Source organism: Musca vetustissima, unplaced genomic scaffold (genome assembly GCF_032173495.1).
Source record: "Musca vetustissima isolate MV318-11 ecotype Yass unplaced genomic scaffold, APGP_CSIRO_Mvet_v1 utg64803, whole genome shotgun sequence".
NCBI lineage: Eukaryota > Metazoa > Arthropoda > Insecta > Diptera > Muscidae > Musca > Musca vetustissima.
In genome coordinates this window covers 10,301-22,782 of record NW_026885696.1, presented here as the reverse complement: position 1 = coordinate 22,782, position 12,482 = coordinate 10,301, and the positions used below count along the sequence as shown (strand labels likewise).

Sequence of the window (12,482 nt, the reverse complement as noted above, 5' to 3'; positions counted from 1 at the left end):
GCTAATCAGTGCGAAAATATTTCAAAGTCTTATTCTTTATTGAATGCAAATATTTACATTTTTTATTTTAAAACTTCTCAAATTGTTCTATTCTCTTTTAATCGAAATTAGTTTCTCCTCGTTTCTCCATTCACCAATTTTTCAAACTTTTTTCTTCAGAATTGTTTTTGTTTAACCGCAAAGTAGTTTACCACATGTCGTTCACATTAATTAAATTTATTCAAAACAGTAAAAATCGAATATGCCGTTTTCATAATCTGTAATTGAATAAGAAAAGTTCATTAAAATTTTCTCCATATTGATGAAATATCCCCACATTTTTGCGTTTCACTTACCGATACAAATGTTGGCAACATGACGGGTATAAAATTACCAGCCTTTAGGCAATTTGTCATTTGTGCGCGATGCAGCACCAACAGTAAAGCTTTTTTAAATTTTCCATCACGATCCATCCAATTTGTTGCGTAAATCGAATCGATTAGAAATTCATTAGCCTGGCAATATAAATCACCGAAATAACACAAAACTAGAATTTCAATTGTGACCGCGCAAAAGAAAACCGAACTATTTAATAGACGTGAAAAATCATCACCCACATAGAGAATGTAAACACCAATGATGCACTGAGCTAGGCCGGTGGCAATAAATTGTGCCAGACAGGTTGTAGAGAGGCACTCCTGGATGGTCAGATATAGGCTGTGAAGTAAAGGAAGGGTGATAAAAATAACTATAGAGAAATAAATATAATGGGATTGAAATTGAAATCATTATACCCTCCACCATAATGGAGGGCACACTGTGGTACAGGGTATTATGTCTTTGTACAAATGTTTGTAACAGGCAAAAAGAAACGAGATAGACACATAGTTCTTTGTGAGAATATGCATAGAATCACTTTCTGAGTCGATTTATGTCGATTCGAGATCTGTCCGCCTGTTCGTCTGTCCATGTTAAATTGTAAACAAAGACAGATCGTATTTATGATCTGAATTGTATAAATTTTGGCACAGCTCATTTATTTGGCCAAGGACTATTGAGATTTGGAAAAATCGGTTCAGATTTAGATATAGCTCCCATATATAGTTTCGTCCGATTTCATGTTAATGGTGCACCAAAGTCCCTATATATTATTTGATTTGCTCGAAATTTGGCAAAATGCACTGAACTGGGTCTAGAATGATGTGTATGAAGTTTCCTGAAAATCGGTTCAGATTTAGATATAGCTTCCATATATATTTTCGTCCGATTTAATATAAATGGTGTACCAAGGTCCCTACATATCTTTTGATTTGCACCAAATTTGGCACAACGTTCTGAATTAAGTCTAGAATGATGTGTGTTAAGTTTCGTGAAAATCGGTTCGATTTCGATATAGCTCCCATATATATTTTCGTCCGATTTAATGTAAATGGTGCCTAAAGTCCTCATATATCTTTCGATTTGTCCGAAATTTGGCAAAGCGCACTGAACTGAGTCTAGAATGATGTGTGCTAAGATTTGTGAAAGTCGGTTCAGATTTAGATATAGCTCCCATATATATTTTCGTCCGATTTAATGTAAATGGTGCACCAAAGTCCGTTTATATAATTTGATTTGCACGAAATTTGGCAAAGCGCACTGAACTGGGTCTAGAATGATGTGTGCTAAGATTTGTGAAAGTCGGTTCAGATTTAGATATAACTCTCATATATATTTTCGTCCGATTTAATGTAAATGGTGCCTAAAGTCCTCATATATCTTTGGTTTTGTCCGAAATTTGGCATTGCGTACTGTATTAAGTCTAGTTTTATATTATGATACATATGTAGAATATACAAAAATTGGTGAAGGATGTCATATAGTGGCCCCAGTCCGACTTTACTTGCTGGTTCTGTATTGATTTAGTCATGTCCGCCATTCTGTTGAAATTACGATATAGCATGAACGATTTTTGGACTTTTTAAATGTTTTTTTATTTACTTACTCATGAACATTTTCATGGTCCTTAACACAATTTGACAACTCCCGATAATATTCCTCTTGCGAAATTGGTTCCAATGGAGTTTCTCCTTCCAAAATTCCCAAAGATTGAATACGCAAAGCCAATGCCCTTATATGGGCAATCAATATAACAATATAGGCCTGTGGATATGTATCATTACCAAGATTTTGTCCCAATTGTGCCGATACAGCATAAATTTGAAAGAGGAGAGCAAACAAAAAATTCCCTCGTGATGCCTTCCAATCCCAGGGTAACCATGATGGATACATGAGGACTCGTTCACTGGAGAAATACACAACCAATTGACTGGTAATTACGGCACATATATATAAACGCAAAAATATCATAAAGCATTTGTGGGCCATGGTAATTCCATTTTCCAACTCTTGTCGCTGTTCCGCTGTCCTTGCCCTGACATCTAAGTGTTCCAAAAGGAAACGAACATCTAACAATTTCTTCCTTATCAGCACCACATTTATAAATTTAATACTGGAAAATACAACTGTCACTGTTACATATAGATTTTGAAATATTTCCGTTAGATTTTGAGAGAGCAGTAAATCCAATACAAGGCTCAGTGGGAATAATAATGTCGTCAAATTGAAAATAATGGCATAAGCAAGATATGGCTTTAACCATTTGGAGTCAGGTGTAGGTGGCTGCAAGCCACACAATTTCCACAACATCCAATGATATTTGAATGCCTGCCAAGTGTTAATATCGTTGACGAATAATTTTGACATTTCGGAGTTTATTTTTCCTCTCGTATACTGTCATCCGGTTTCCTTGGTATTAATTTCCCTCTTATGCTGGTTTGAAGGTGGTGTATAAACTAAATTTTCTTTTACAAATATTGCAAATTTTCCATAAGTCCAACTAAGAAAACTAAGCAGTTTTGCGGTTTTATGTGACACTTGGGCTTCTGTTATACCACAACAACCATAAACGAAGTCAAGCGTTAATGAATCGTTTATGACTTCTAACCACAATGTCTTTTAACCAATCAATTCGCTTTAAATTTCCTGCAGAGTTTCAGCTCAATGGGACATTGAGAAGGTTCATTGTTTTTAATAACTATTACATAATAAACAATAAATATTTATAAGTAGAATGTGTATTATACATATATAATTAATAAATTGGTTAACCCTTGAAAAAAATATTCTCCAGCTAATCTCTGAACAAAAATGTATAAATTCCACGCTTCAGCTAACACCAGAAACATTTTTTTATAAATTCCACGCTTCAGCTAATTTATAAAAAAAATTTATAAATTCCACGCTTCGTTAAAGCATTGAAAAAGAAAATTTTTATAAACGTATAACGCTTCGTATAACACCTGAAAAAGTATTCTTTAAAAAATCCACGCCTCCGATAACCATTGAAAAACCAGTAAGGAAAGTAGTAAAGTCGGACTGGACCGACTATATGATACCCTTCACCACTTTGGGTATATTCTACATATGTATCCTAACAGACGCCGCCGTTTCGAAAGAACATTGACATGAAATTGAACGAACTTAAATATGCGATCATTATCTATAAAAAATCTATAAACTACTAAAATCTATCCCAACACATGCCATTCTGCAACCTATTCTAAATGTTGTAAATAGATTTAATGCAAACCTTACACACGCTATTTGGTATGTTTGACTGTTTAAAATCAGGCACCCATTGATTATTTAGTGTACAATCAACATGAATGGGTCGAAATTATATATGGAAGCTGTGCTATATCTAAATCTGAACCGATTACAAGGAAACTTGCCAGATATTAATTTATACTAATTTTAGTACGTTGGGTCAATGGGCCTAGCTATGGGTCTTTAGTGCAATATTTACTTAAAATCAGACAAAAGTATATATAGGAGATCTATGTAAATCTGAACCGATTTCAAAAAAAACCAGTGAGCGGAACAGTATAGTCGGACGGGGCCGACCATATGATACCCTACACAACTACCACGAAAAGCAAACTTTCGGCGGTTCTATATTCCGATCCTGGGCAATATTTCGTGATATTTGCATCCTTTTTACCGATTATAGATCAACAACTCCACTTTCTAAGTCTTGCATATTTTCCAAAATGTTTTTTCATGGAGTGAATTTTTACGCCATAAAATAAAATATTGGTCACTTTATGTTTTGGTTGATTTGACCCTTGAATTGACCGATCATCATCTAAACAGTCGCTTTAAGTATTTGGTCAGATCCCCTTCACCTTGTAAAATATGTGATGTTCTGTATATAATAATTGCCACTAGAGCGACTAGAAATTCTGACAAAATTAAAGTCTTCGGTTCGTTGCACCCCCTGAATGAAATCTCAACTTCACCGAAAACTATAGGCGTCGTCCTTGACCATAATCGGAAATTCATGTACAATTTCAAAGCGATCAGCACGACATTTCCGTCCTCTAATGGAGTAATAATAATACTATGCACATAGTCACCTTTACCTAATTAGGTATAACTCCCACATCAGAGTACATACAGTCATATAATTGGTATCAATTTGAAGGTCAACAACTCCTCTTGGATATACTATCAACTTCTCGGGTATATGTCCTTCAGGAGCAAGTATATACACCCCAGAATAAAAATTTTGTGATTTTTCACACAAAAGTCAGGGTCCAATATTGACCGATCTTTATCAAAAAAGGCATGCTTATTCTTAAGCCCGATCCCCTTCTCCATGTAAAATTTCATGATGTTCGGACCATAACTGCGGCCTCTGGAGCGACCAGACAAACCGAAAAAAATTTACTATTTGGTCAATTACCAAAAACAATAGGGGTCTTCATTGGACCGAACCCAACCTACATGGAAAATTTCGTGAAGATTGGTCCATAACTGTGGCCTGTATCGTGTTTACAAATTATAATGGACAGACGGACGGACGGACGGACACACATGTCTAGGTCGACTCAGCTAGTCGAGATATGACGATCGATATACTTAAAGGTGGGTCTAGGACCAATATTTCGCGGCGTTACAAACTTTTGGGTCTGCACAAAGCTATAATACCCTGACAACATAGTTGTGTAGGGTATAATTAAGTTTTCGGTCCACTTCATTCCAAAATTATTATCTGATCATCACCAAATATTATATGCGTTGTCCTTGACCATAATTGGAACCTAATGGAGCATTTCAAAGCGATCAGCGCTATAGTTCCGCTCTCTAGAGTGATAATGGGTTACCAAATAATAAAGGAATACGGAGATACCTGTAAATATTTAGGTGTAACTCCCACATCCGAACACATACAACAATATAATTGGTATTAATTTAAAGGTCAACCACTCCTCTTGGATATAATATCAACTTCTCGGGTCTATGTCCTTCAGGGGTAAATATATACGCTATAGAATACAAATTTTGCCATTTTTCACACAAAAGTCAGGGTCCATTTGACCCGCTAAATATTGACCGATCTTTATCAAAACAGGCATGCTTATTCTTTGACCCGATCCCCTTCTCCATGCAAAATTTCACGATGTTCGGGCCATTATTGCGGCCTCCGGAGCGACCAGAAAAACCGAGAAAAAATTAGTATTTGGTCCATTTCATCTCCTAAATATTAACCGATCTTTCTCAAAAACAATAGGGGTCTTTATTGGCCAAAACCCATCCTACATGCAAAATTTCGTGAAGATTGGTCCATAACTGTGGCCTGTATCGTGTTTACAATTTATAATGGACAGACGGACGGACGGACACACATGTCTATATCGACTCAGTTAGTCGAGATATGACGATCGGTATACTTAAAGGTGGGTCTAGGACGGCGTTACAAACTTTTGGGGCTGCACAAAGCTATAATACCCTGACAACATAGTTGTGTAGGGTATAAAAACTTGACACACGAAAGGTTATAGTAACTTCAGTACATTCAACAAAGTTGTGTACCGGTCGCCCAATCTTTGGGTCTTTTATGCCCAATTTACAATAAATCGGACGAAAGTATATATGGGAGCTATATCTACATTTAAACCGACTTTAACGAAACTTAGCACACACCATTCTGTATCTAATTCAGTTCCCTATACCTAGAATGATATATAGGGACTTTGGAGCCCCATTTACCTAAAATCGGGCGAAACTATAAATGGGAGCTATATCTAAATCTGAACCGATTTTCACGAAACTTAGCACACGTCATACTAGACTTAATTCAGTACGCTGTAACAAAATTCGTGCAAATCGAATTATTTTCAGGGACTTTTGTGCACAATTTACCTAAAATCGGGCGAAACTATATATAGGAGCTATATCTAAATCTGAACCGATTTTCGCGAAACTTAGCACACATCATTCTGGACCTAATTGAGTGCCAAATTTCATGCAAATAGAAACATATATAGGGACTCCGGTGCTCAATTTACATAAAATCGGACGGATATATGCGAACCATATCTAAATCTCACCCGATTTTTTCAAAACTTTACCCACGTTATTCTAGACTCAATTCAATACACTATGCTAAATTTCGTCCAAATCGAAAGGTATATAGGTGTTTTGGTGCTCAATTTACATAAAATCGGACAAAACTATATATGGGAGCTATATCTAAATCTGAACCGATTTTCAGGAAACTTAAAACACATCATTCTGGACCTAATTCAGTACCCTGCGCCAAATTCCGTGCAAATCGAATGATATATGGGGACATTGGTGTCCCCCTTACCTTAAATCAGACGAAACTATATTAGGGAGTTATATCTAAATCTGAACCGATTTTCAATAGGGTTCGTCCCAGGGACAAGTAAATGACTTGTGACAAATTTCATCCAAATCGGATGTACTTTGTTTACAATTTAACATCTATAGACGGACGGACATGCATAAATCGACTCAGAAAGTAATTCTATGCATAACCATGTGTCTATCTCGTTTCCTTTTGCTTGTTACAAACATATGCACAAATACATAATACCTTGTACCACAGTGTGGTGAAGGTATAAATATTCTTCAAAAAATTCCCTCCTGTATTGGTCCTTAAAAAATATTCTTCAAAAAATCCACGCCTACGATAACCCATAAACAAAAAATAATTAAAAAAATCCACATCCCCGATAACTCTTAAAAAATATTCTTTAAAATTCCACACCTCCGATATGTAGAAAAAATATTTGTTAAAAAATCCACGCCTGTGTTAGTCCAATTCACTTCTCACATTACCAATTTACCTTTAATTTTCATTAATTTAATGACACGTTTCTCCTATTGCATTTGTATTTTATTACATCAATTTATACACTAATTGTAACTAAATACATATTATATATTTATATGTATATATGTGAGGGTACAACAATATCTGTAACAAATATGCAATTTATTGTAGCATCCCTCCAGCCAGCCAGTCAGCTCGCTTGCCATCCCATATGCCATCACATCCCGTATCGATTGTTATGGTCATTTAATTAACTTCATTTAATACAGTAAAAGCTGAATAAGCAGTTTTCATAATCTGTAATTGAATAAACAAGTAGCAAATTAATATTATTAATTGAGAATAAATATGAAAGTGTGTGTGACCGGACGAAACTGGACCGCACCGACGAACCAAACAATGTCCAATGTTACACTTCTGGCGACAAAGTGTTTACATAATCCAATAAAATATCTATTAATTATTCTTATGCAAATAATACAATTTGCCATGAATATTATAATGTAATGACCACCACTGGAGAAGAATTCCGAGAGTTGATACTGGATTTAATTACATTCATTTACACACATACAAACACACTACATTTGGAATGGAATTGCTGTAGATTCACATACCTTAACAAATGTTGGCAATCGTACTGGTATCAAATTGCCAGCCCTTATACAATCCGTTTGTTGGGAACGTTGCAACAACAACAGCAAAGCCTTTTTAAATCTCTCATCCCGTTCGATCCAATTGCATTCGTAAATGGCATCGATAAGAAAATCATTGGCCCGACAATACAAATCTCCAAAATAGCATAAAATTAATATTTCAATGGTAATGGCACCGAAGAACATAAAGCTGTTCAGTAGTCGTGAGAAATCCGACCCAACATAGATAACATACACACCGATGGTGCACTGGGCCAAACCGGTGGCCACAAATTGTGCTAGACATGTTTTCGAAATACACTCTTGGATGGTGAGAAAGAGTCTGAAAATAGGAGGAATATATGTACAATTTTTGAGAATGATCCCTGAAAACGCTTTTTTAAAATGATCCCTAAAATCTACAAATTTCATCCTTTGAGCCTTGAAAAAATATTCTTTATAAAAGAATCCAAGCCTCCTTTGAGCCTTGAAAAAATATTTTTTCAAAAAAATTAAAATATCCTTTTTAAAAAATATTCTTTTGAAAAAATATTCTAATTCAAAAATCCACACCTCCTTTGAGCCTTGAAAAATATTCTTAAAAAAAAACACGTCTCCTCTGAGCCTTGAAAAAATATTCTTTAAAAAATCCACGTCTCCTTTGAGCCTTGAAAAAATATTCTTTAAAAAAATCCACGCCAACTTTGAGCCTTGAAAAATATTCTTTAAAAAAACCACGTCTACTCTGAGCCTTGAAAAGCCTTGAAAAATATTCTTTAAAAAAATCGACGCCAACTTTGAGTCTTGAAAAATATTCTTTAAAAAAATCGACGCCAACTTTGAGTCTTGAAAAATATTCTTAAAAAAAAACACGTCACCTCTGAGCCTTGAAAAAATATTCTTAAAAAAAAATCCACGTTTCTTTTGAGCCTTGAAAAAATATTCTTTAAAAAAATCCACGCCAACTTTGAGCCTTGAAAAAATATTCTTTAAAAAAAATCCACGTTTCTTTTGAGCCTTGAAAAAATATTCTTTAAAAAAATCCACGCCAACTTTGAGCCTTGAAAAAATATTCTTTAAAAAAAATCCACGTCTCTTTTGAGCCTTGAAACAATATTCTTTAAAAAAATCCACGCCAACTTTGAGCCTTGAAAAAATATTCTTTAAAAAAATCCACGCCAACTTTGAGCCTTGAAAAAAAAATTTAAAAAAATTCACGCCTCCTTTGAGCATTGAAAAAATATTCTTAAAAAAATCCACGCCTCCGTTAAGACTTGAAAAATAATCTTTAAAAAATCCACGCCTCCGTTAAGACTTGAAAAATAATCTTTAAAAAATCCACGCCTCCGTTAAGACTTGAAAAATAATCTTTAAAAAATCCACGCCTCCGTTAAGACTTGAAAAATAATCTTTAAAAAATCCACGCCTCCGTTAAGACTTGAAAAATAATCTTTAAAAAATCCACGCCTCCGTTAAGACTTGAAAAATAATCTTTAAAAAATCCACGCCTCCGTTAAGACTTGAAAAATAATCTTTAAAAAATCCACGCCTCCGTTAAGCCTTGAAAAATAATCTTTAAAAAATCCACGCCTCCGTTAAGACTTGAAAAATAATCTTTAAAAAATCCACGCCTCCGTTAAGACTTGAAAAATAATCTTTAAAAAATCCACGCCTCCGTTAAGACTTGAAAAATAATCTTTAAAAAATCCACGCCTCCGTTAAGACTTGAAAAATAATCTTTAAAAAATCCACGCCTCCGTTAAGACTTGAAAAATAATCTTTAAAAAATCCACGCCTCCGTTAAGACTTGAAAAATAATCTTTAAAAAATCCACGCCTCCGTTAAGACTTGAAAAATAATCTTTAAAAAATCCACGCCTCCGTTAAGACTTGAAAAATAATCTTTAAAAAATCCACGCCTCCGTTAAGACTTGAAAAATAATCTTTAAAAAATCCACGCCTCCGTTAAGACTTGAAAAATAATCTTTAAAAAATCCACGCCTCCGTTAAGACTTGAAAAATAATCTTTAAAAAATCCACGCCTCCGTTAAGACTTGAAAAATAATCTTTAAAAAATCCACGCCTCCGTTAAGACTTGAAAAATAATCTTTAAAAAATCCACGCCTCCGTTAAGACTTGAAAAATAATCTTTAAAAAATCCACGCCTCCGTTAAGACTTGAAAAATAATCTTTAAAAAATCCACGCCTCCGTTAAGACTTGAAAAATAATCTTTAAAAAACCCACGCCTCCGTTAATACTTGAAAAATAATCTTTAAAAAATCCACGCCTCCGTTAAGACTTGAAAAATAATCTTTAAAAAATCCACGCCTCCGTTAAGAAGACTTGAAAAATAATCTTTAAAAAATCCACGCCTCCGTTAAGACTTGAAAAATAATCTTTAAAAAATCCACGCCTCCGTTAAGACTTGAAAAATAATCTTTAAAAAATCCACGCCTCCGTTAAGACTTGAAAAATAATCTTTAAAAAATCCACGCCTCCGTTAAGACTTGAAAAATAATCTTTAAAAAATCCACGCCTCCGTTAAGACTTGAAAAATAATCTTTAAAAAATCCACGCCTCCGTTAAGACTTGAAAAATAATCTTTAAAAAATCCACGCCTCCGTTAAGACTTGAAAAATAATCTTTAAAAAATCCACGCCTCCGTTAAGACTTGAAAAATAATCTTTAAAAAATCCACGCCTCCGTTAAGACTTGAAAAATAATCTTTAAAAAATCCACGCCTCCGTTAAGACTTGAAAAATAATCTTTAAAAAATCCACGCCTCCGTTAAGACTTGAAAAATAATCTTTAAAAAATCCACGCCTCCGTTAAGACTTGAAAAATAATCTTTAAAAAATCCACGCCTCCGTTAAGACTTGAAAAATAATCTTTAAAAAATCCACGCCTCCGTTAAGACTTGAAAAATAATCTTTAAAAAATCCACGCCTCTGTTAAGACTTGAAAAATAATCTTTAAAAAATCCACGCCTCCGTTAAGACTTGAAAAATAATCTTTAAAAAATCCGTTAAGACTTGAAAAATAATCTTTAAAAAATCCACGCCTCCGTTAAGACTTGAAAAATAATCTTTAAAAAATCCACGCCTCCGTTAAGACTTGAAAAAATCTTTAAAAAAACCACGCCTCCTTTCAGACATGAAAAAATATTCTTCAAAAAAATCCATGCCTCCGTTAAGACTTGAAAAATAATCTTAAAAAAATCCACGCCTCCGTTAAGACTTGAAAAATAATCTTTAAAAAATCCACGCCCCCGTTAAAACTTGAAAAATAATCTTTAAAAAATCCACGCCTCCTTTAAGACATGACAAAATATTCTTTTCCGTTAAGCCTTGAAAAAATATTTTTTTTAAAAAATCCACGGTTCGGTTAACCCTTACCCTCTCATTACTTACTCATGAACAATTTGATGATCTCGAACACAATTAACCAACTCCTGATACAATTCATCATTGGATAGCTGTCTCGATTTTGATGCTGCTGCTGCCGTTGACTCGCCCAATGATTTGATGCGTAACGCCAATGCACGAATGTGAGCAATCAACACGACTATGTAGGCCTGCGGATATGTATCACTGCCCAGATTTTCCACAGTACATACGGACACCGCATATACCTGATAGCAATGGGCAAACAGGAAATTCCTTTTCGATGCCTTCCAATCCCATGGAAACCATGATGGATACATTAGTACCCGTTCCTTGGATAGATAGACCACCAATTGGCTGGTGATGACAGCACACGTATAGAATCGTAAGAAGGCCATAAACCATTTGCGAGTCGTATCAATGCCACGTTGTAACTCTTGCCGTTGTTGCGGCGAATTGGCCCTGACATCTAATCGCTCCAATATCCATCGCACCTCCAACAGTTTGTGGCGCACCGTAAAAACGTTGACGAACTTAAGGCCACAAATCACGGCGGTTATTGTCACGTAGAGATTTTCGCATAGCTCCGTAAGATTCTGGGAAAATATTAAATCGACAATCAGAGTGAGGGGAAACAGAAGGGCGGTGGTCACATTTAGAATAATGCCATACACCAGGTATGGCTTTAACCAGCGGCTGTCACGTTTTGGCGGTAGAATGCCACAGAATTTCCACAAAATCCAATGATTGCGAAATGCTTGCCATGTGTGAATTTTATGATTAGAGGTTGACGAGTGCGACGATGTCTGCATTTCCCTTCTATCCACCAATGGATTGATATGTAGCAGCTAAACAAGAACACCAACAACAACAAATTGACGCATAAAATTCTCACTCTTAAGCCAATTTTGTTGTTTTTGTTTCTATCCGTTAACAAATAGTGTTGCAATGTGTTGTTTCCTGTTTCCGTTTCCGCTACACTTTATATTATAGCGAACGCTTGGCTGGTTCGTTGGTCGATGGTTCGGTCGTAAACCGAATTTTTCAATAAAAACACGGTCAAACGATCAACTTGAATTCCTTGATGCTTTTAACGATGGCTACAATGATGCTTTCTAGTTTTATATAGAAGGACGCTTGTTTTAACGCCAAACACACACACACACACATCACTAACACCGCTACCACCACACATAAATTGTCCAAAGTGCTAAGCAGAGTGCTGGCTGCACGCAATCGGAAGAAAAACTTATAAATGTTGATTTTTCACATGCGAACAGTGTTCTGAAATAGGCATTCTTA

At 35.1% G+C, this 12,482-nt stretch overlaps 2 protein-coding genes across 2 annotated transcripts; both read right to left on the bottom strand.

Moving 5' to 3' along the window:
• Positions 1-206: 206 nt before the first annotated feature.
• Positions 207-2,724, bottom strand: LOC133332957 (odorant receptor 2a-like). The gene is made up of 3 exons (XM_061541321.1): positions 1,964-2,724; positions 336-696; positions 207-257 (listed from the first exon to the last, which is right to left on the bottom strand). Exons 1-3 carry the CDS (start codon positions 2,722-2,724, stop codon positions 207-209), a joined length of 1,173 nt encoding a protein of 390 aa, XP_061397305.1.
• A 4,669-nt stretch (positions 2,725-7,393) lies between these two features.
• Positions 7,394-12,028, bottom strand: LOC133332956 (odorant receptor 2a-like; the record flags this gene model as incomplete). The annotated part of the gene is made up of 3 exons (XM_061541320.1): positions 7,394-7,459; positions 7,780-8,140; positions 11,208-12,028. Coding segments are annotated over 3 exons (1,233 nt in total), but the record flags the coding sequence as incomplete, so codon positions are not given.
• Between the last annotated feature and the right edge of the window lie 454 nt (positions 12,029-12,482).